Source organism: Bombina bombina, chromosome 3 (assembly GCF_027579735.1).
Source record: "Bombina bombina isolate aBomBom1 chromosome 3, aBomBom1.pri, whole genome shotgun sequence".
Lineage (NCBI taxonomy): Eukaryota > Metazoa > Chordata > Amphibia > Anura > Bombinatoridae > Bombina > Bombina bombina.
In genome coordinates this window covers 348,892,652-348,918,547 of record NC_069501.1, presented here as the reverse complement: position 1 = coordinate 348,918,547, position 25,896 = coordinate 348,892,652, and the positions used below count along the sequence as shown (strand labels likewise).

The following is a 25,896-nucleotide window of genomic DNA, read 5'->3' as shown; positions in this document are numbered from 1 at the left end:
GCTTTGCGATTACGAGAGCGTGCTCCAATGGGAGCCTAGTTCTGATGCCAAGAAACACGGCACAGAACCTAGCACAACGAAGGAGGTAAATCACGCAGGGTTGGGCAGCATATTTAAAATAAATATGTATATGAATATATACATATATATGCATGCGTTTATATGTGTATATACACATATTAACACATACATAGACCACAATGTAAAGGCACTTTTCAGTGGCGATTTTTTTCTAACACCCCACATCCCCTCACTTTTACCCCTCATAACTGCTTTGTGCAGTTATTTAAAAAAATAAAAATAAAGATGCTCATAATTTTTAATTAAAAATGGAACAGTACAGTTTATTTTGGGTGAAAATGGGGGACATTTATTTCATTAACCAGAGGTCTGACATCTGGTTAATGAATTAGAGTGCAAAGTGCTACCGCAAGCTCGCAGTAGTATTAAGCAGCCACTTGTAATGGCTGGTTATTTAACGTGCGCCTGTAAACGGGCAAATTTGCCCCTTTACAGGCACACATTAAATTAGCACTCCATTTTTAATCTAGCCCTTAATGTTTAAATAATTATTTACATATAACTGACAATTTATGTTTATTATGTATAAATATATAATAAACTTAAATAAACTTCAATAGTATACAACAATTATTTTTTTCCTGCCTGTTTCAAAATAATTCCAGTACAGGTTAAACCTTAGATATACTGAAGCTCTGAATATCTGCATATTTAAATTGCTGCTTTCTAAAACTGCGAAAGCATTTGTTGAGTGTTGAGTTTCCTCTCTTCCTTTTTTAAGTATTTTTCTATTGTTTAAAAATACAAACATAAACAGACTATAGGAATGAGATTTCCATAATTTTATTTATTCTTGCATAACTCAATTTAAATAAATAGATTAGATAGATAACTTAAGATAGATACAGACAGATACATTATATTAGCTAGACAGGCATGTATTATTGGTATCTGTGGATGATACTTTAGGTACAATTAGTGCATGCTGAAACAGTCACCTTAAAGTGATGGTAAATTACATAGGTGTATAGTGTACCTATGGAAAGTACATACTATATTATTATATTCTTATTTTTTTCTTTTTAATTCATAAACAAATGTTTATTTTATTTTAGCGATTCTCTGTGTATTCTCTGTCCCTTCCATTTCTTATTTGGTAGTGCAGTGACAAAAAGAGTAGTCCCACCTGCTCTCTACGTAGACTGTAATGTGTGCTCCCGATATTGGAGACAATGCACAGAGACTCTATGCAGCCACTCCAATGTAAACAATGAATCACTAGAAGAATTGTTTACTTGGAGAGTTGAGAGAGGCAAAGAGGTCTGTAGTGATGAGGGAGCGTGATTCCCCTTTTGAAATGAACAGTAAAAACACTTAGATCAATTATTATCTGGATAAAAAAAATATTACAAGAGCATAGAAAAAAAATATTTACTCAACTCAGTCTATTAGTAATCCCGAGATGATGCAGTTGCCTTTAATGTTTACTTATAAATAGTGATTCTGAACATGAAGTTCAGAATCAGTTGTTACAGGTACATTACATAGAATTTCCTTTGGCCGATACTGTGTATGTGTATGTGAATACATGCACATGAGCACGGCCTGTCCGGATCTGAAAATAATTTGGCCAAGTAAGCGAGCCGAGTGGCAAAAAGGATGATTGGCTGAGTGGTGAAAACACCACCACAAGAAAAAATAGAACATCAAGGGGGACAGGTGGAAAGAGTTAAAATACAAAATACATCTAAATCAATTAAAGTACTTTGCATGCTAATGGGTAATAAATATATATACATAGATGTAACTGAATACAAATATATATATATTGTGCAGACACAGCAAATTTACCATCACTTTAAGGAATTGTAATTAATATTTTCTAGATATATGTTTTGTAGTAATGAACTTACCTCAGGAATTCCAGATCCACATGCATAAGGAGCGAAAACTCTAACCAGAGTAACTGCCAAGAAGGAAAACGTCAATGCCCACATAATGTAGAGGAAGTAGTTCAGAATGTATGCACTGGCACCCTTAAAAGGGAGAATCAGAAAGTATATTTTAAAAGTGAGACAACGCAGACGTATTATAACAGCAGTTAACTGAAAGATAAATCTAATACGACAAATGTGCTTTTACTCCTAAAATGGCATGTACTGTATTAACAGGTATACAAGTTTATTTGTCTTTAAAATGTAGTTAAACTTTACATAAACATATTGTTTTACTTAGATTTAATTGGAAGCACAATAAAAACTGTGCAATTTTGGTAGTTGAAGTTGTAGGATAAGTAAGTATATTTACTAATATTGACCCCTGTCCCAGTCCATTACAGTGTAAAAAAAGTCTAAAAGCCACACAAAGTTCGTAGAAGATATTTTTCAGTCAGGCTTACAATTGTCTAAATACAAAAATACATTTTGCCCGACTCAGCTGTGTGACTAGCACTGATGATAAGATCAGAGGCATTTTCTGTTAGGGACCAATGGTGCTCTGCAAGTTCTGAGCGGTGCTTCTACTTTGTGTTTAACCCCGTTGCGGGGGAAAACAAATAGTAGGTCAGGGTCAGCAGTCTTAAAATTACACGTTCTAACTAATTAGAGCATGTCATTTTTTTACTAATACTGCCCTTTAATGGCATTATAATGTTCTTTACATTGACACATACCGGTACATTTATAAAGCAGCGGATGTTGCTTATTCTGCACAAGTCTTCCGGAAACAGGATTTAAGAAGCAGCAGTCTTAATACAATCGGGGTGATTGACAGCCCCTGCTAGCGGCCGATTGGCCGCGTATGTGCAGGGGGCGGTATTGCACAAACATTTCACCAGAAATGCTTGTGCAATGTTAAATGCCAACTGCGTATGCTGTCGGCATTTAGAGATGCAGGGTGGATATGATTCGCTATAGCGGATCATTTCCGCCCGGGTATAATAAATCTACCCCTTGGTGTTTTCTTCCCAGAACTTCATGAGACAAACAACTAAAACAAAATAATGCAACAGTGATGGGGATCAAAGGCGATCCATCATAAGCTTGTTTAGTTATGGATGCCATCATGGATTGTAGTAGTATACAATCGTTCCTATTTCCTGAAAAATTGTCTGGTATGGTTCCTCTACAAAGATGATTTAGACAACTAGAAATACCCTCAAACCAAATCTGTATACAAAACCCACTTATAATATCATTTATCATTCTCTTAGGGTGTTTGAAAGTATGCCTAGGTCTTAATTTATGAGAATTGAGAATGCACTTTGTTAGTACCACTACCTTCAATAAAGTAAGTTATCAGGGATATAAAATACTTAATTGTAATTGGTATGTTCTACATGAGGCTTGTTCTGAAATTGGGACTTATCCCAACCACAAATGGCAGCATACAGAAAAGTGCACACATATGGTAGAAGATTTGCTAGGCCATATACAAACTTAAATGAGAACAAAGGCACCATAACCTAAGTATGACACTTTCCCATATTTGGGATGTGCACAATGCCATAGTGTCATTAAAGGTGGGGAGATCTAACATCCCTATACTGAAAATTAAAATAAAATCAACTGTTACTATAAATATAATTCTAACTATGTGGTATACGCCCAAAAAATGCCCATGTGGCCTTCTTTATGTAAGGAAGACCACTCAAAAAGTGAAGGATAGGATATGCCAACATAAATCCACTATAAGAAATACAGATGTGTTAAACTTGACAGTCCTGGCACACTTTCATGAAATGGGGCAGCAAGTAAATCAATTAAGGCTCTTATGTAAAGAGGTGAAATATATTTGCAAATTAGATACAATGTGTCCTAAAGGGCTCGATAGGGAATTTATTTAATTCTGTTGATATGATCCCCTAATTGTTATCATACAAATGTATTCAGAATATGGTTTGTGTTATCAGGATGTTAGTTGTTTTCCTCTATTTATTTATTTTTTCTTTCTTTTTTTCTATTTTCCTCTATTTTTTATTACTAAAAGTCTTACAGTGGTTATGTTTATGAGAACAATGTCATATATGTATGTTCTGGGATACTTGAATGCTGTAGAAATGCCCTCTTCATTGTTTTAATTACTAAATAAACCTTAACATATCAGTGGTAAATAATGATGTAACCAGTGAAACTAAGATAGTACCAACCACTTGAACTTGTGATTCACTCCTCATTCTAATGGTGTGTGTTTAAATATACGTGCAGTATGGTGTTTAATACGCTTGACAAAGGAGCATGAGCCCCAAAATGTTGCTATGCTTGACCTTCAAGTTTTTATTCAGGACTGCAACTTTTTCTTTATTGCTTATTGTATAATCTGCTGTAATATTAACAACATTGCCCTAGTACAAGCTAGATCTTTTTTTTTTTATCAAAACAATGTTCTTATTAATCTGTATGTTTGATTATATTACAGTTGCTACCAATATCCTATATACATTAATGGAGAATTGTTTAAAATGTTTATACATTTTTCAGTTGGAACAGATTCACCCAGAGTGGTAAATTATAGACCATAAGACCCTTAATTAATAAATAATAAACATCTATTAGCATCTAATGTAAAATAATAGAGCAAGGCTGTTTTACCAAGTGACGTTATTTTGGAACTAAAACTTTCATTTTAGCATTAATAGTTCCTCTAAGTGAATTGTATGTGCTTAATGTAGAGTGCTAAATAAGCTGTGAAATATTTTGTCACTAACTTTGTTGACTCATATTATAGTTTTAAATTTTTGTTCTTGTCAAAGTCATGCAATAGTTATTCTGGAGTATCACTGTGTCATAATCTTTGCAATGTAGGTACATCTTTTGTCATTTCAATTGATAGTAAATCTCAGAATGAAACTGACAGCACAGCATACTTGACTAACAGAATACAAGATTGAAGGTAGCTGTCAAGTTCATTATGTAGATGTCAGACACACAGTCTGGCTGCATAAAGCGCACATACTTGAGACACGATCAAACTAGGACAGTACTTAACAGGAACTGAAGTCTGAGAACATATTCTACTGACAGGAAAACAAAAGATTGCATTTACAAATAAACCTTAGTCCATTGCTCAAGATCCCTGAACCTTAAAGTGGCAACATGTAATTTAAATTGCTGAGTACATCCGTTGTAGCAGGGTTACTACTTATGATGCTATTGTTTTTCCTTCTGTATCTGCAATTATTTTCAAAGTTTTATTTTGACACAAATTCATATAATGAGGGACAAATATTAGATCCTCAAACTGTGACACTCAAAGCTGTGGACAAAGCCACCAACTTCAAAGACAACAAGCATATTGGTTCCAAGAATGAAGATATATAAACAAATTCAGAATGGGGTTCTTGAAGATATTCCTTACAGAGAAAAATGGTTAAATTCAAGGCTGAGAGTGTTATTCGCCTGAAGCAAAACTGAAAGAGGAGGAAGCTGCACTTCCAGTTAACTGATGGCAAATCTAATACATAGTTCATACTAGAGAAACTCTTGGGTACAAGGAGCACATATGGAAAACGTGCAGATTTGTCCCTTCATTCGACCAAACCACTGCAAGCTTGTGGCAGAGTGAAAATCTCCTTGCCCAGAAATCCCTTACTGTTCAGAATAAAGGATTTAGCAACCAAGCTGTAATTACACCAGAAGTACCAGCATGTTAAGTCTTGGTAATTAGATGAATATTGAGGTGGCAGCAGTGGCGTATTTAGGTTTTGTGCTGCCCTAGGCACTCAAAATTCAGCTGCCCTCCCCAAATGTTTTAGGCCTTTTTTCCCCTTAATATTTTCTTGGGTCAATGTGTAAAATGTTTTTTTTTTTCTACATAATAATTCAAAAGAAAATGGGCTAGCAAAACACTTTCATACAGGTGGGTTGAATTGCATGCATCTCATACAATTTTCTCCCTGAGAGAAGGGAGAGAAAAGAAGGGGAGGGGAGAAAAGGGAGGGAAAGAAAAGAAGGAAGGGAGGGAGAGAGAGAAGAGAAAACTGGTGAGGTAGAGAAGAAAAGGGGGAGGGAAAGAAAGGAGTGAAAGAAGGGAGCAAGGGAGGGAGTTGAGAGAAAGAAGGGAGGGAGGTAGGTAGGGAGGGAAAGAAGGGAGTGAGTTGAGGGAGGGAGATGAGGGAGGGAGGGAGTTGAGGGAGAAAGGGAGGGAGACATGGAAAGAATATACTTTGAGAAAATCACTGCCCTTCAAATGCAACAACATACAGTAATTACCATCATTCAAGTAATGAAACTTTTTAAGTGTCCGTTTACTATTTTATCCGTGGGTTCATGAATGCAGACAAAAGATAGCTATTAGAGTTTATGATTAGACATCACAAGTTGATCTAAGCACTGCACAGACTCATCCAGTCTGTTAGTTACTAAGACCTGCAATAAGCACTGCGCTCACAAACCCACCACAGCTGACAAGGGGAGGCAGCATATCGGCACATGGTCTTCTCCTCCAGCCTCACCTTGTAAGCATATCCCCGGGTAAGTTTGTCACCAAGAACGCTTCCACTGCAAAAATGCCAGCAGCTCTAAATGAAGCAACAGTTTAAAGGAGCACTGCCTGTGCAGAGCGACCTTAATCAGCGCACGTGCCTTGTCTTCTCTGTAAAAGCCTGCACTTTATCGCTCACTGTACTGTGTGCTGGCTTTTAGAGAGAGGATAGGGCAGATGTGCTGTCCCTCCCAAATCTGCTGACCTAGGCACCGGCCTTGTTGGCCTAGGCCATAATACGCCCCTGGGTGGCAGGCTGGGGGGGGATAACAAGTGTTTCTGTTAAACCAGGAAAACTATAGCTCTCACAAGCAGACTGAAGCCAGGACAAAAGATTTCTGCTAGTTCTATTTTTTCTTTAAATCACCCAGGGAAGCAGAAAAATAGGAATGTCAGGTTTGTATATGGGTTTCCTTCAAGTATGGATAAGTTTAATTCCTATGCAGATGATTGTCAGGTTGTCCCTACATATTTATATTATACTTATATGTAGGGAAAGAAAAATATCACCATAGTTTACTAGTTCCTTACTAGTAAACTATGGTGATATTTTTCTATATGTGATATTTTCTACATACTAACCTGGTAAAACTTTTTACTAATCCAATAAGAAAAAAAATGTTTTTTACTTGGCTCCAACAATTTCTTACTCATACAGGATAAGTGGAAATTCCCTGCCCTGTGTATGTCTACTGTGCAGCTATAGTTTATGTTTAACTAAACATTCCATGCTAAATCCAGTTTTTCAAAAGCTTATACCTTTGAAGTGGCTGAACCATTTTTCCTGAGATTTAGCAGTTAACATCAGTATATCAGTTGTTACAAAACTTATATCTTGAAATCTGCAAATAAGTTAAAGGTTCATAAAACTGAAAATGCAATAACGCATAAAATGTGTCATAGTTATAAGTATAATATTATTGCACCATACAGTCATTATTATTTGCTGTAAATAGTATCTGAAAATTATACAAATTCATCTTTCTCCCAGGGTGGCTTGGGTAATACTGTTATCTACTTTTCTTTGAACTAGTATTTTCCTTCCCCACTTCCTTTCTTCTAGGGGATAGGGAAATCAGTGAAAAGAAAGAAAAAAACATAAAACAATATGCTCATTTGACAAAATAAAGCTGCACTATTTATTTCAATTTTTTTGTATCTGAAGCTACATTACCGTGCAGCTTAAAATTTGTGTTTAATGTCCCTTTTGAGTTATTAAGATGTGAAATGGAATTCTTTCTTTGTTAAAATCATAGAAATAAAAGAAATACTTATGGATGACAAAGACCGTCAGTAGTCCTGACTACCAAGGCCAAATATTTACAATCCGAGCCAAAGCAAACAAGAACGAAAGGATAGGGATTGACGAATGGCAGTAGCCACACATACTTCTGGTAGGATTCAGTCTACTCCAATAGGCAAATAGTTACATACTCACGACTGAAGACTCACATGAGAGAAACTTAAGTTTCAATGCAGAGTGCTGTAGTCTTTCTTAACGGGACATAAAACCTTCAATTTTTCTTTCATGATTCCTTCCATTTTACTTCTATTATCAAATTTGCTTTGTTATCATGATATTCTTTTTTGAAGAGATATCTAGATAGGTAGCGTGCACGTGCTTAGAGCACTATATGACAGAAAAAAATGCTGCCATCAAGTGCTCTTGATCATGTATAACATTCTTGCAAAACAGCTGCCATATAAGGCCAGATTTAACAAAATGCGACGGACAGGGGCATACATCTTTCCACCTGTCCGCCCGGCTTTGTGTCTAGCGGGCAGCAATATGCTTCTCGCATTATCATTGCAAACTACAGCTAGTGTGCAATGCAGCCCTCTGCTTGAATGCAGCTAATTGTGCACAAGAAGGGGTTGTCAGTCTCTGAAAAGTTTGTGGGGGATTAAGATACGCCACATAACAGGTGGCAAAGTGGGTTAAGAAGCAGTGGTATAATGTGCTTATCAAAGAGTGAATACTGAATAAGGATGCAATGTAAATTATATACAAAGAGTACTTTGCCTTCAAAAAAGTAATAAATTACTAATACAGATGTCCTATTCACTTAGTGAATGCAATTATAAGGTACAGAAAGACCATGTAGATTAAATGTGAATAAAGAAATAACATGCAAAACTAATTTTCAAGTCTAATACTACTACTACTACTTATAATAATAATACAATTATATATCTTTATATCCAAACAAATACAGTCACATAAACGTGAGTCTTACATAAGTGTCTAAATGCACAAACATGATATAAAATTGCTTTGGCGCCACCAACTGCTTGTGCTGTGAAATGCTTGTTAGTTAGCTTTAGTATCTGTTTACTCCTTTTGCATTTTGTATCAGTCAGGCATCAATTTGAGTGGCAATTATCTATATTATTGTATTTAAAAGAGATATCAGAAACGGGATAATCATCAAAAACTGTCTGACCAGTTTGCTTCCCAATCCCTGTGCCAAGAGCTGGGTATAAGTTACTAATGTAAATGTACTGGGCTGGTCAGATTCCAAGACAATAATCAATCCAAAAGGTCACTGTTGCACCTCACTTAAGACAGGTCCCTGAATTAAATTGTTGTAAAGATTTGAGATATATATTAGCTGTGTCACTTGTAGTGGGATGATAACTGGCTCTCACTTTCGTCATCCGGAAAGCAATAAAACATATGAGATTAAGCATTATCTAACTTGCACCACTCAATTTGTAATATACCTCCTGAATTGCCCCAGTGGAAAATTTTACATAGGCAAAACAACGGACGACGCGAGAACTAGGATGGCCAATCATAGGTCTAGTATTCGCTTGGCCATAAGAAATGGAAAGGCAGACCAGCCTGTGGCAAGACACTTCTTGGAGGCAGGACACACTGTCAATGATCTGAGATTTAGACTGATCGACCACGTACCGATTCCACGAAGGGGAGGAGACAGAGGAAATATGTTGTTACGCAAAGAATCCAGATGGATCTATGAACTGGGTACCCTTTGCCCCAGGGGTCTCAATACCCACACAGGATGGCAATGTTATCTATGAACTGTGAGGTTCATGATACACCAGTGGGGTGTTTGATGTTCTACACTATTGGGAGTCCATGATCCATTACTCCTCTCTCTCTCTCCCCCCTTCTATTCTCTACTCTCTTTTTCCTTCTTTTTTGTTTTTTCTTTTCTTTTCTTTTCTTTCTTCTTATTCTTTTTCTTTTTTATTTTATTTTCTTTCCTTGTCTTTTTTCTCCTCCTCTTTTCTTCTCCTATCTCTCATCCCCTCTTTCTTCTTTTTCTCTCCCTTTCTTCCTTCCATTTCCTGGTCCCCTTTTCCCTCTTTCTCTTTTTCCTTTCTTTCTTTATTCTTCAGTTTTCTTCTTTTCTACTTTTTCTTTCTTGATTTTTCTTCTTTCTCTTCCTCTCTTTTTCTTTTACTCTGGTAATATGTTTTATTTCCTCATGTGGTACATTAATTACTTTAGGATTGAATTATGAGCGTAGTATCACAGATGATAAGGTCTAATTATCTGTCATCTCTGTCCTATATTGCCTCTATGAGATATTCATAGGTGGCACTCTGTTCATTATGTTGTTGCTACCTTGTCCATTACATGGTTTTAATTTTATTTTAATTTTTGTATTATTTATTCACCTGTACACTTTTTTTGACACCCCGTGTTGTTTTTGTTTTTTGGGGGGTCTTTCTCATTCCGTACCGACATTCAGTACTACAAGTAGAATTTGTTGTCATATAGATGTATCTGGATCTATATTATGTAATGATTGATGGAAATTTGATTTTTTCTGATTCGATTCTTTATTTTGGCTTCTCATTTTTGAACTATTATTTACAATAGGAGCTGAGACTCCATTTATTTAGCTTAAAATTTTTTTTTTGTATATTTACATAGGGGTAGGTGGAAGCATACTGCAAATTTGGGGTGTCATTCATTGTGTGTTGATAATGGATGCTTTTTTGTTTTTATTATATATTTTGTTTTTATTATATATTTTGTTTTTATTATATATTTTTTTGCTCTAATTTTTTGCTTTGGCGGTTTGGGAACAAGAGGTGAGGCTATATATGTCTAGTTTATGCAACGTGATGGATTACAATAATATGTATGTTTTAGGTATTTGGTTAAGCACCTTTGTTTGTTTTTAGATGGCTGGAGGGGGACCGTATCATGATGTGATCAAGTGCCGGTCCGACAGTGGAGCTACACACCTTTTGTAACTAATGCTTACGCAGTTTTTCTGTTAATATATGGAGCCCGCTCTTTGTGAGATGACAGCAATGTACAGTTGAGCGCATACAGTATAATTATGGTGGGTGTGCCTATTAGTGTCAGTGTGACACGTAGAACTTGTCAAAACTCTGCGTTGTTTTGATACGCCTACAGGTGGGCGGTCCAATCCATGATTGGATATATCTCGGCACTGTATTTACCTTTGCGACGAGTGCCGTTGCAGAGTGATTATGTGCGGCACAAACAGGGCTTATTTATTTATTTATATTTATTCCTTATTGCATATTGACGACTCTGAGGTTATGCGATATTGATTATCCGTTTTCTAGTATCGCTTGGGGTAGCTGATCTGATGTATATACAGATCAGCTTCGGCTATTGATGAGTGTTAAACATTAGCGATCTATAAGTGGTCTCACAGTAATTTTACTCATACTTATGCAGCGATCTAGGCGAATGTTTATTTGGGTTTTATAAATGTGACATCTCAGTTTTGAGGTGGTATGCGTCCCTAGTGACAGGTGGGCGTTGTTTGAGATCATACAACAATGACGTATTGAGCCTTGGGTGCCAGGACGCTGCTGATTGGTGGAATTACGATCCCCAGGAGCCAGGGCGATGCTGATTGGTTGAATCATGATCCCCATTCTCACTGTTTATTTACGGTTTTGTCTGTATATTTATGCAATTTTTTAGCTGATGTTTATGTCAGGTTGGAATGAGATTGCCCCTCTTTATTGACAATACGGGGTTCCATGCTTAAATTGTTTTAGTACCATTCACTTGATTCACTGTATATATTGGTAGTTTTTATCATTGATAGCTATTGGTCACTATGAAAGGTGTGTTATGTATCTTTGGCCATGATTGGTCAATCACTAGGGGAGGGTAATTTGGAGCCTATTTAAGGCCTGTATTTTCACATTGTTAATTTGTCAGAGGAAGGGACTGTTGCTGTTCCGAAACGTCACAATTCTGAATTAAAACTTTTTGTCACAGTTGGAACAGTTCAGTGAGTGCTTCTTTGCTACATTGTATATATATATATATATATATACACATAGAAAAACGTGAAGAAAAGCGCAAAAACACCTTCAGACCGCAGTAGAGTAAAAGTTAACACATTTATTAAGCCATGTTAAAAACAGAGAAACCGTAGCACGGTAGATAAAAATACAAAATCACATCACAGTGTGAACAGGAACGTAGCATACATGTTTCGTGCCTGCGCACTTGATCACTGCATAGGTAATTACCTGTGCACACCTGCTATTTAAAGGGGCAAGCTCCCCTGTGTATTAAAGAAACAGTATCTGTAATATATTGGTGTACTCTTTTGTTACAATATAGTTTAAACCTTTATAGCTAAAGAACATCTCATTAAACACATTTATATAATTGGATAATATTATATCTTATATATATCTTAGATAGAATACTATAGCAATTTAAACCTCCTAGGAGAAAGATAGATAGACAAAGGAAAAAAAAAAATTGAAAAAATTAGAAGAATATGTCATTGTTGCATGGACAATTCAATATAAAAATATTAAACTAATGGAGTCTGTTAGCTATGTTCTATATTACACCTTAGAAAAGACAAAAGAGATAAAGGACACATATTAATTTATGTAAAAGTGTCTAGATCTCTTCTAATGGGAAGGTCAAAGGTCATAACGGAACACGCTGAAGACTAAGGTGAGAGAAGAATATTGGCGCTTTCACTAAGACTCTGTATTCATATATATACACATACATATATATATATATATATATATATATATATATATATATATATATATATATATAAGTTTAAAGGGGCAGTCAAGTCAAAATTAAACTTTCATGATTCCGATAAAGCATGCAATTTTAAACAACTTTCCAATTTACTTTTATCATCAAATTTGCTTTGCTCTCTTGGTATTCTTTGTGGAAAGCTAACCCTAGGTACACTCATATGCTAATTTCAAAGCCATTGAAGGCCGCCTCTAATCTTGACAGTTTTTAACAGTTAGGCACTGCTAGTTCATGTGTGTCATATAGATAACATAGAGATAACATTGTGCTTACTCTCATGGAGTTATTTAAGAAATGCATTTCTGTCAAAAGAACTGAGATAAGGGAGCAGTCTGCAGAGGCTTAGAAACAAGGTAGTCACAGAGGTAAAAAGCAACTTTATAGGAATTATCTATTTGAAAATTTGGGTTGACTGTCCCTTTAATATAGCAGTGTAGGTTATGCAAAACTGGGGAATGGGTAATAAAGGGATTATCTATCTTTTTAAACAATACAAATTCTGGAGTAGACTGTCCATTTAAGAGTAACTTTCCATAAGCCTAAATCAAATCAAAATATGCCCCCTTAAATAACACGGTCTAAATACAAGAATAGAAAACTACAGCAGATTAACATTAAAGGTTGCTCTTATTTTAAGTTAAAGGAACTTGAAGCACATTTTCTTTCATGATTTAGACAGATCATACAATTTCTAACAACTTTCTACTTTACTTCTGTTCTTCATTCTCTTGATATTGTTTGTTGAAGGAACAGCAATGCACAACTGGGAGCTAGCTGAACACATAAAGTGAGCCAATCACAAGATATTGCAGCCACCAATCACCAGCTAGCTCCCAGTAGTGCATTGCTTCTCCTGAGCCTACATCAAAAAAAGATACAAAGAGAAGGAAGCACATTTGATAATAGAAGTAATTTGTAAAGTTGTTTTAAAAAACATCTTCTACCAGAATAACGAAAGTTTAATTTTGACTTTACTGTCACTTTAAGTATTCTTTTGTCTTTTTTATTTTTTCATTCATTTATACAAAGGCATACTTCTGTCTAGGCAGGCAAGGCAATTTCTAAGGGATGCCTTTTCATCTATTTTTGTGTGTGTGGAGACTGCTATACAATGTTGGTTTATGATTAATGATTACATTTCTCATTCAGCTTGCCTAGAGAACAGTGCTAGCCAGTGCTGAATGACTGTCAGGAAGTGGTTAATCACTGCTCAGTATGTGTCTGTCATAAGTGGCTAATCATTGTTGCATATGTGTCTGGCATAAGCGGTTATCACTGCTGATTATGTGATTGGCATAAGTAATTAATCACAGCTGTGAGAAGAGGTTAATCACTGTGCTGTATGTGTCTCTTTATATGCCTGGCATAAGATGCAAGCCATTGCTATACATGCAGATGGCACAACAGGTTATATACTGCAATATATGTGGCTGACAGTAGTAGTTAATACTTTCTGTTTCTGGCATAAATTAACTAATTATGTGCTGCTCATAAAGGACAGATGTTATGTACAATGATGTCCATGAATAAGGCTGATACTATTTGCTGAAACGCGTAGGGCGATTTCAACTACTGTTCCAGGTTGCTGGGACAACGTTTTGAATTTTACCTTTTTTTATTGCACGTTTTTTCCAATAAAGCACATTTTTGAATTCACGCCTGGGAGCTTTGCTGGATTTTCTTTTGCTATTTGCTATGTACAATGGTTGCAGGTTGAGAGGTAGGGTTGCCACCCCGGCCATGTTTTCCTGGAGATTTATGACTTACGCATGCTGCAGGGTGTGCAGGGAGGAACATGTATTGTGCTGTTCATCAGCACAATGTATGTGATGTTCAGAGGCACAATACATGGTCTGCCCTGCTTTCCCTGCAGCGCGCATAAGTGTCCAGGAAAACATGGCCAAGTTAGCAAACTTAGTGCAAAACCTAAATATACAACTATTTACCTAATAATAATAAATAAAATGTTTGTCATGTTTGAATTTTGTCACCTCACAAACATTTGTCATTACTTGCACACAAATCAGGGTAATAAATAAAATGATTCAGGTTGCACTGTGACGGTAAGTTTAGGATGTGTATCAGCCAAACACATATAAAATTCATAAATTCACAATTTAAAATAAATACCTCAGTATGGTCAATCATAAGCTCAGACCATTTTTGCCATTGAGGACATTTATCTCGGTCATCAAATGTTGTTTCGCTGGAGGTCCAGCAGCACTGCTCATGGCTGTACCAGAAACCGGCCAGGCATACTCCCTCTTTCAGATCAGTCATCCAGTCCACAGCTAAGTCTATAACGCCCGCCAACGTGCCTGAAAACATGCAGAGATTTCACAAATATCACTCAGATGTCTGATTTCATATACTGCTACAGATGCTCAATAATATTAGTTTTCCATTTTAAAGAGAATATTTCACAATGTATCAAATGGCATTTGTAATGGATGCTCTTGCACTTAACACATCACCATCATTTTTTTACAGTTGTCCCTATCAGCCAATGAGCAATAGATACCCATTTATAAGTTCTAATTAGTTTGAACAGCTTTCCATGATAAAATATTTTAATATGATTAACAGCTGTTCTTTAACATATATGACAGGAAAAAGAGTGCAATGTCCTTTTAAGAAATATATATATATACTGTATATATACATGCTTTTTAAGTATATAAATGATAACCATAAATCATAATAATAGTATAATGTATATCTTGAGGATTTCATTGTTTAATTGTATATTACCCCTGCATCATTTAGAAAGGTTGCAGATTTTGAGAAATATACTATAAATAAGTCAGGGATCAATTACAATTCTGAAGAAAAGCTTATCAAATGATTTATCTACAAAAATATCCACAGACTTTAATGGTGCACTCATTCATTAAATTTCATGAATGAGTGCCCGGTTTTTAAAAATACTGTTAAAAACAGGGGCGCTTTCATTCATTAAACTTTACATTGCAGCGTTTTTTTAAATAATGACCTTTTTCTTCAGCAAAGTCGGACCGGCGATCCCCCGCCGGCAGCTCCTCTGTACTTACCTCAGCAATGACCAAATCGGCTTCCTCTAATCTTGGCGTGCACCCCAGAGTGTCCATCTCGTGAGGCCACGCCGTGATTGGAGGAAGCTGGTTTCGTCATTGCTGTGCTAAGTACAGCATGAGAAGCAGGCGGGGCAACGCCGGTCCGGGTTTGATAAAGAAAAAGGTAAGTATTTTTAAAACGAACGCTGCAATGTAAAGTTTAATGAATAAAAGTGCCCCTGTTTTTAACAGTATTTTTAAAAACAGGGCACTGAGTCATGAAAATTTACATTCACTTTAAAATTTTCTAAAGGATTGTCATCAACTCCTCAGTTAGGAAGCATACAAAAAAAGAATAAACAAATGCATGTGAGGAAAAAAATAGCTACATTTGTTTAATTTAAACTACCATACTAAAATTGGGAACGATTTTTCTGCAGGTTGGAAAATCTTCAACAACTTAAAATTTAAACGGTTTAATAATAATTTATCAATGTACTTGCCAGGATATATAAATATATATATATATATATATATATATATATATATATGATTTATTTATTTATGGGTGGGGTTGGTGCTGCTGCTGTTGGCTTGTAGCAGTAGCCACTACTTTAACTAAGTTTACACTGCTGTCCAGCTGCTCCTCTGCTGCCCTAAAGTGTCTCCCATAGGAAGTAGCAGACAAATACATTTTCGTTAACAAATTCTGTATGGCTCTCTTAACTATTAATGGACAAAAAATATTTTTTTGTTTTTTTTTGACGAATGATTAGTCCAAGTTTTTTGTCTGTGGGCATGTCTAGCTTCTCTTTGGTTTGCCTCTTCTGTTCTGTTTCTATATTGGAAATTTAAAGCTACCTATTTCTTGTGCAATTACAATCTGAGGTGGTCAAAAAGGTAGTCAATCAGACAAGATACATTTTATAAATAAGTTGAGAGAGCTTTGTTAGCCTATGTAAAAGTCCATGTAATATACTTTACTAATACAGATAATATCAACATAAACGTAATGTGTGTAATCGCTGACATCTAGTGGTCATTTTGCATTTGTACAGCTGATAAAGAACATTTTGCATTGTGAGAGTTTTTAAATACATTAAGGCAGTTTCTCTTGTCTTTTTGTAATGAGCTATACACTCTGTTGATATATTGTGTTTTTAATAACATAAAACATAGTAATGTTATAATTGACTCTTCCAATTCAATCAAAGGTCCTTTGTATTGTAGATGAGAAACAAACAAAATAGTAAAGTAAAGCGGTAGTTAACAATCCCACTCTAACTCCACTAGATGTAAGCCTTTTGCACACGTCGGGTAGCCCTATGGACGCAAAAAGCCAAACTTCGAATATCGCAATCACATTTTCCCCCTAGAAGTCAATGGAGCAAAAACAGTGGGGAAAAACACCCTACGCGAGCGCAAATCCGATTGCATATTCTCAAATGCGCTAACCTACATGAAAATATGAATTTTTCACATTCAAATGTTCTTCAGATAGCATAATATGTTCCATTAATTTATAAATACATATTTCTACATATATCTGATGGTATTTTGGTACAATATCTATCTTTTTATCTTTATATATAAAAACTCATTAAAATTATGGTGGAGATAAAAATCTGAGATTTAAATCCTAATATATATATATATGAATATCTGTTTAAAAATACATATAACATATTCTGCTATGTGCAGAACATTGGAATGTGAAATATGTACAGTAAAAACACAGAAAAACACTTTATTAAAAATGAATATTGCATAAATATGTTTTACATATTTTCATCTTCTTAACGGCAAAGGGGTCCAATGCACATATATATATATTAATATATATATATATATATATATATATATATATACAGTATGTATATATATGTATTTATGTGTTTATACTGTATGTGTATGTATATCTGTAATATCATACAGATCTAAATACATAAATACACATGTAAAAACATAAAACACACACACATAGATATGTATATGTATGTATCTCTATGTTAAAGCCCTTTGCCTGCCCCTTTTTTTTCTAACACCTGAGACCTCATATCTTTGAAACCTTATAACTTTTTTGTGCACTTTTTAAAAAAAATATTTTTATTAGATAGTGTAATTATAAGTGTAGAAAGGAAGAGGCGGCACTCCAGGCTTGTGATAACAAGGTAGGTTTATTCCAAATTCACAGTTGCTACACACATGGACACCAAACATGCAGCGGAGAAAAGGGGGCGTGTCCTTACACATTTCGTGCCGTGCGGCACTTAGTCATAGGACTAAGTTCCGCACGGCACGAAAGGCGTAAAGACATGCCCCCTTTTCTCCGCTACATGTTTGGTGTCCATGTGTGTAGCGACTGTGAATTTGGAATAAACCTACCTTGTTTTCACAAGCCTGGAGTGCCACCTCTTCCTTTTTTCTGTATTATTGGAGTGACTTTCCTTTTATGGTGTGCACCTCTTCAGTCCAAGCGGTTTTGAGCTCTGTTGCTTTCCTGGGTTTGTCTGTCGGTCCTTGGATGACGCCTATGTGAGCCGCGCTAACCACTTCCTAATTATAAGTGTAACTGTACATTTCAATGTATTTTTGATGTGTTCTGTGACACTTTTTGTTTTGTAAAACAGTTAACCAGAGCGCTGAGGACGCAATAATTATTCTAGCATAAATCGCGACTGTGCTCACATGTACGCATTTACTTTTAACTTGTAATACGAGTGCTACACCCGATGTGCGCAAACATCCTAGATAAAACCCCTTTCTCTTGTGCGCAACAGTTAGCGAGCCACTCATAATCTGGCACTTAATAAGCCATGAACAGACAAAAATAAAAATATGCTAAAATGTTTTATAGAATTTTGTACATTTTATAGAATTTTAGTTCTCTCATTAATGACCCATGAATCATGTATATATTTTATTTCTATTAAGAGAGGTTGATTCAAAGATGACACAGCTACAGGTATATTTTGTTGCAATGGTGCAATATTGTAATCACAAAAGCTTTTTTATAAACACTGTCAGAGATCAGATAAAAAAACAGGGTTCCATGCATTATATGATCTTGTTTATGTGAATATTAAAGAACAAAATTAATTTTATAAGCGCTGTAATGAGGTTATTCCCCTGCTCCCTGTGGTTATAGGTGTCACCATGCTGATATCTGGCTTTCACAGCATTTCAGTGCTGATGTGTTTGCAGGTATAACTATTATGTAGATACTTGTGGGCAAAATAAAAAAAGGATAACAAAAAAATTCTCCATTCATTTAAAGGATGAGAACAATACAGTAGTGACATTGGCACTGTGCTGTAACTCTCGATTGCTTTAGTAAAGAGTATCACTTTCTTTACTTTTATGCAACCTACTTACAATCTAGATATAATAAAGAAAAATGTTATCTACCTACCGGCTAGAAGGCCAATAAGTAGCATAACAACCCATCCTGACCAGGCATCCAGAAGGCCTTTAATAAATTCCCATACCGATTCCTTGCTCTTGTTTGTGATCTGTGAAGAAAAAATGAAAGAATTTGCAGAAGCAGTTATTCATGCATTACAGTTCATGAACAAACTATTTATCATCAGGTGTTATGATTAATGCACTAAATATATGTAAATGTATAAACTGTGTTTCACTGGTAAATAGCTTTACCAGAATAAAAGAATATTTCAGCAGAAGATTTCTTAATGTTATAGAGACCCCACACTCTGCTACACCTAGGATATTTGCTCTAGGTGGAGGAACTGCGTCATACAGACATCCCTTCTGAGACCAGTATCAGTACTGCTTCTCACAAGCTGCATAGATCTCACTAAATCAGTATATAACAATAACACTTTCATTAATGTGGTATTCAGGAGGCTGACCAAGGCCAGATTGGCCTATCAGGATACCAGGAGATTTCCTGGTGGGCTGCAGCAGCTGGGGCTGGAAAGCTACAGTTTAAAGGGGTAAGTAATGGATGCAATTGGGTTGTATGGTGTCTATATAACAACAACCTGGAACTTTTTTAAAGTAATATAATTTAATTCTGAAAAAAATGGGGAACGAGTATCCCAGCAATCTCCTTTGAGAAAAATGGGGCATGTGCCTTCTACTGACTCAACAGAAAATAGGGCTGGTCTTCATATTTTTCTAGTGAAGTTTTTGATTTCCAGTTCGACCCTGAGGCTGACCTCAGATTTTATGGAAGGATAGGGGTTCCTCTCTAAAATGTCCCATTAAAAGGTTTCTCAAGGAAGAATAAAATATACAGGTACATTTTATATATAAAATATTATAGTGAACATAATCCCTAAATATTTATTTGATGTAATGGAATATATGTGTGTTTTACATGTTTTAAAATTATTTCACATTTTGTAATACTAGATGTAAAGGGCATTCTTTCCCTGCAGTAGCTGAAAGTTGTAGATTTTTTGAACTGAACAAAAATGAAAGTTTATGACTCCTGTTGAGTTTAGTGAGAGCTGAAAGTGACTCTCAGCTACTGACACATTTGTGAACAGTCCCCAAGGTGTAATCTTTTTGCGCAGCCATTTTAACAGCTAGTCAAAAAACATTAAAGGGACACTAAACCCAAATTGTTTCTTTCATGATTAAGATAGAGCATGCAATTTTAAGCAGTGGCGTCACTAGGGGGTGCGGGGGGTGCGGGCCGCACCTGGGTGACACCCTCCAGGGGGTGACACCAAAAAAAAAAATTTTTTTTTTTTTTTTTTTTTTTTAATTTTATTGAAATTCAAAGAAATACAATGTTGAGATGCATAGATTATTTTATAAGAGGCTAGCATTTGTGAACATTAGTGGGACTGGGGAAGTTGTAGACACACAATTATTTTGCCCCTTAAGCCAGTGCTGCAATTTCAACAAATAGTTTTCCCGGCTGCTTTTGCTTGTTTGTACTTTGCTCCTCCCATGCCCAATTTCACTATGAATGTTGTGGGTGTGCCGTGGGGCTTGCAAAGTTGTGCTGCTAGCCTAAACCTGCCTGCCTATCTGTGCTCACTGCTCAGTGACATGCGGCCCAGGGCTGTGCACTGACAGACTTGGAACAGAGTCTAAACCTTTTCTTCAGTGATTTATTTTAGAGTGCTCTGTTCATCTTTCATTTGATGTTCTGCTGAGCCAGGGAGCAGCTCTAGGCATTAGCTTCATAATTAATGCAGTGCAGTTTACATATTTTGTATGTGTGTGTCTGAGTTTTTGTGTGTCTCAGTGTGTTTGTGTGTGTGTTTTTGTGTGTGTTTTTGTGTGTGTGTCTGAGTGTGTTTCCGAGTGTTTGTGTGTGCATCTGAGTATGTTTTTAAGTGTGTCTGAGTGTTTGTATGTGTGTTTGCCTGTGTTTTTGTGTGTGTCTGCTTTCTGGGGGGGGGGTGACACCATGACTTACCGCACCGGGTGACACCAACCCTAGTGACGCCACTGATTTTAAGCAACTTTCTAATTTGAGCCAGCCCATTTTAGGTTCAGAACCCTGGATAGCGCTTACTTATCGGTGGCTACATTTAGCAAACCACAAAGCAAGCATAACCCAGGTGCTGAACCAAATATGGGATGGCTCTTACGCTTTACATCCCTGCTTTTAAATAAAGATAGCAAGAGAACGAAGAAAATTTGATAATAGAAGTAAATTAGAAAGTTGTTTAAAATTGCATGCTCTAACTGAATCATGAAAGAAAAAAAATGGGTTTAGTGACCCTTTAAGACCAACAATATAAATGTTTCCTTTTTGGTCCTCAATTTATCAAGCACAGTAGACTACAGACTGAGTCAACCTAGGAAGGATTCAAACATGCAACCCAGGGGGGGGCGGAGCCAACTCTGAAGCCGGACGGTCGCACTTTTCAGCAGCTCCTACCATACTTTCTATAAAAGATTAATCTAGCGACCGTCTGTGGCCATTCATCCTACTATAAAGCTTCTAAAGCTGGTTTAATAGCACAGCAGCGCTCGACAGCCACTTTGCCTAGGAGCGGCACCTTATTTACAGACTTTTCCTACCCTGATATGTCCTTCGCTGGCTGCGCAGCTTACGGCGGCCATCTTGTGGCCTAACTGACACCTCCACTTGGGAGCCAAACTAACTGAGTGACTTTATCTTTATCCCCTACCATAAGGGACCGCTATCCCCTCTCAGCATGGAAGACGCTGAGCGCATATTGGGGCGAATGCATGAGTTCATAGAGGCGTGCAGAGGTGCGTTCAGATGTCAGCCCGATATGGAGTCTCCACAACCAGCTGCGACAATCTCACCTCATGCCGCCTACTCTTACAAACATCCTCTCAAGGGTAGAGGTACTGCGGACCTACAGACTGCACCACCTGAGAGTCATCAGCCCCTGTATGAGGTCAGCCCAGCTAGCGAACCACCCGATGCAGCTACGAACGGAACAGAAGCAAATTGGCTAGTGTCTTGTGTCGGAACTTGTAATGATCACAGGAAACCGAAATCGGTGCGGTCTGGCCAATCCGATAGAGCAGGCACCCAAAGAGACTCTCACTTTATAAAAGTAGAAGTGTCCCCCCATCCGGAGGGTCTTACCCAGTGTGGCCTATGTTCCAAGGGTTGGGAATCTATTTGCTGCAGTTGCATATGGAGTCTAACTGTGGCGTTTCATTTCTACTCACAAGGCTCTCCCTGCCGTAATAGCTTGCCCCCTCCTGCTATCAACCGGAGAGGAATAGGTTGACAGCCCAAAATGTAGCGGATCCTGCTGTCACACCTGACATTAAAAGCGGGGCACAGTTTGATCCGCCGTTATATCTCGCCTCTGGACAGATCTCCAAAGTTAGTTAACTGTGCACAAAGTTTTACAGATGTGGAATGTCAGTTATACTTCCATCTATGTCATCTCATTTAAAGTTGTTATTTACACTCTGTATGCCATTTTACTGCTTATGTTATATACCCTGCAGTAGAGGGTTTGTTCCCTCTCTATATTTATAGCCTAGGATTTTAATCTGCTCCGATAGTATAATTACACAGATTTCAAGTCATTTTGAATGCCTAAATAGATATAGCTGATCTCATAATCTATGGAACTCTAGGTGCTTATTTCCAGATTCCAGGAGTGCTATCAAATACAATATACCTGTCTACCTGTTATGCTGATAATGATATGACCTATTATAGGTATGGCCTCTCATCTGTTTTATCCTAAGGTGACAAGATGACCGGCAGCGTTACTACCTTATTAATATGTTTGGGTGTCTGATGATGACTGAGACAGTTACTTAGCTAATTATTCTAGGCCTATGACAATCATCTTTGTATTTAGAACCATATAATAGTTGCCCATTGGTACTCCTTAATAAGACTTTGAACATGCATTGTTGCATTCAGCAGTCATAAGGAACATCTTGGCGAGGTCACTAAATGAATTGGCATAGTCAGCATTTTACTTGATGAGGAGTCTCTTGATAACTGAGAAAGCAATAATACTCAGCACTTAAACTGATCTCTTATTTATATTCACACTTTTCTGGCCATAACCCGCTGGTGTGGATTATGAGACTCAAGTGCATACAATATATTATCTGGCAGACCGACTCAGGATCATGCCAAACTGTTAACCCTGCTTGATTATAGTGCAGCGTACTTTTTCTCTTCACATACTTCAGACCACCTTGAGACAAAGTAGTAGCCTATTTTTGGACATACATACACATGCCTAGCCCAACGATTGCAGTAAGTTCTCCATGCAATTGTCTACATAATTTGAAATCAACATATTTCTATCTTATTAGGTCTATAGTATAGCTCTAAGAGTTGGTGTCTGCATTGAAGGTATTTGTGGATGTTTCGCCTCATCTTTCACTTTTGTCAAATATAATGAGGAGTCATGTATGCACATTTTATTTTAAGCCAATGTCGGATATTGTGTATTGCGTTTTCCCCCCTAACAGTTTTGTGCGCTTGTTGATCTGCCTTCCTGTCCCTGGGTGCCGGGCCCGTATCCAGGGGGAGGGAGCAAATATATTTTTCTCAGAGGGGAGGCGCTCTAATGTATTCTGATGTTTTGCTAGATGCCTTTACATTGCCCTATCTACATTCTGCACTCCATTTGTTATTTTGTCCCTCACTACAATCTGAAGACACACAATTATGCTGATTGTTGCCTATATTCTATTCATCCTGTTCACCCTTTACCTTGTTTTTGCCCAGCAGCGGTCAAGGCAATAATGCAGACTGCATTGCATTGTCCCTCCCCTCTTTTGTGTCGCTGTGGGCTGCCTTCATTGCTGGGGGTGGGTTGCCTCCTCTTTTAAACGCCTGAGTTACCTCTCACTGCTGGCTGGACCTGCACCAACACCATACTAAATAGTCTTTCCCCCTAGGATATCACAATGGAACTACATTACCCAGGTACCTATAGCTCTAGATCCTTAGACTTTATTATGGTAGAGATAACATCAGTCCCCATATAATCAGCCCATCCGTGTGGCCATGGTGCTTTATTTACTTGCAGTTCGTTCACCATGAGTCAGAAAGCTGTGGCATATGTTACCCCTCTAAAGATACATGATTCTTTGACGAAACCTGTTTACTATGTTTTATTTACCACCTCCTATCCCCCAGTATATAATATACCTCCTACTTTGGGAGGGTTAACTTTGCGGTTTTTCTTGTCTATACCGTATCCCCAATTACTCCTTCCATACGCACATCTTGCAATACAACATAGGATTGACCATCTTTTTCTTTTTTCAGCCTGGGAAGATTGTCTAACAATTTTTTATCACCAGCTTTGTTGTAGATTTTGAATGCATAGCAACATACCTATATGTTTTCTCATATTACATATACACAGAAAATAATTCCTCCTTCATAGCATTTCAATCTTTTCAGGGTCTGTGAGTGGCCCTTTCTGTTACTAGAGGATATTATACCCGTTACAAAAAGAGGTTTTATTTCTATATTGTATTATTACATTTCTACTGTTTTACACTTTTATTGTTATAAGATAATACAAGATAATTTTGCCTGGGTACAATCGGTAAACTGCCATTTTTACTTTGCTGTACATTTGCATATTATTGTACTTGTTGAAAACCTCAATAAAAAATAAATAAAAAAAAAATAAAAATAAAAAAAATAAAATAAACATGCAACCCAAAGGTTTGAACATGTACAGCAGTTACAGCATTTACCAGTTATACTGAGCAATTTTGCTGCTGCCAAGATATCACATCTACAATGTCACTATAACCATAATGAAGACACAACAATGTCAGAAGCAATATTGCCACCTGGGGGTGGTCCTGTTAAACCGCTGCATGTCAGAGAACACATTGCAACACAGAACATTACAACCTTCTCTGACATCAAAAGAGTTAACCCAGACCATAATCCTCAACAATAATCACAACCCTAACACCTATCTCCAACCATAACCCAAATTCCAAACTCTATCATGATATCAATGTTAGCTGTAATGCAGGGATATCGCAGTTGTGACATAGCAACGAGACATGCCGTCAGACACTTACCTTACCACAACATTTTACTAGCTGTGCAGAGATGAGTACATCTATCAGCTTTTTTAATATTAGGTTAGAAAACATATTACCTTTCTATGCCTGTCTGTATCACGTGACTTCTCTCTTAACCAGTCAATGGTGTGGAAATCTTCATATGTCCCAACATCAGGAAAAGGTTCATCAAGGAAATCCATAAGGTTGCTGGAACCATTTATATCTCCTGTATTAACCATGTTGACATCTGCAGAAAAAAATAAGTATATATATTAAAGCGATGGTAAATTTCAGACTTTAAGGATGTTGCAATGAAAAAATATAGTAGTATACAAGCAAAGCTGCATATATTTTTTTTATAAAAAAAAAAGTGTGTGTATATATATATATATATATATATATATATATATTTTATAATAATAGACTTATAATGCTACTTGGTATCTTCTGTTCCTCCACCCCCTTCATTTCCTCTTTTGACTGTTTCGACTGGGCTTTGATATAGAGAGTAGTTCCACCCACTCTCTACATAGGCTTCCTAAGGGCTTTCAAAGGGCTAGACTTCAAGAGTGTCATATGACACACACACTGATTGGATGTTCATTGGAATTGTCATAAAAAATAAAAAAGAGTTCATCCCAGTGGGTCAGCATAACATTGTAATATAAGTATTACTATAGGCACAGATTTAACCCTTTTCACAGTTAGATTTAAAAAAAAAAAAAAAAGATACACATATTCTTTATGGCATTTGATTATCTAAAGTTTACCATCACTTTAAAATCACTGTTATTTTCATATGCATAGGTTTTCCTTTCAGAGTAATTAGTGTTTTGA

General features: G+C 36.6%; 1 protein-coding gene across 1 annotated transcript in view; it reads right to left on the bottom strand.

The window, feature by feature from the left end:
- The window catches only part of CLCN4 (chloride voltage-gated channel 4), a 125,217-nt gene that overhangs the window by 81,871 nt on the left and 17,450 nt on the right, over nucleotides 1–25,896 (bottom strand). The window contains exons 2-5 of the mRNA XM_053706459.1: nucleotides 25,155–25,306; nucleotides 18,989–19,088; nucleotides 14,675–14,862; nucleotides 1,935–2,057 (exon numbers count right to left, since the gene is read on the bottom strand). Of these exons, the coding sequence (XP_053562434.1) occupies nucleotides 1,935–2,057; nucleotides 14,675–14,862; nucleotides 18,989–19,088; nucleotides 25,155–25,298 (555 nt within the window). The 5' untranslated portion in view covers nucleotides 25,299–25,306. The remainder of the gene's footprint in view (nucleotides 1–1,934; nucleotides 2,058–14,674; nucleotides 14,863–18,988; nucleotides 19,089–25,154; nucleotides 25,307–25,896) is intronic.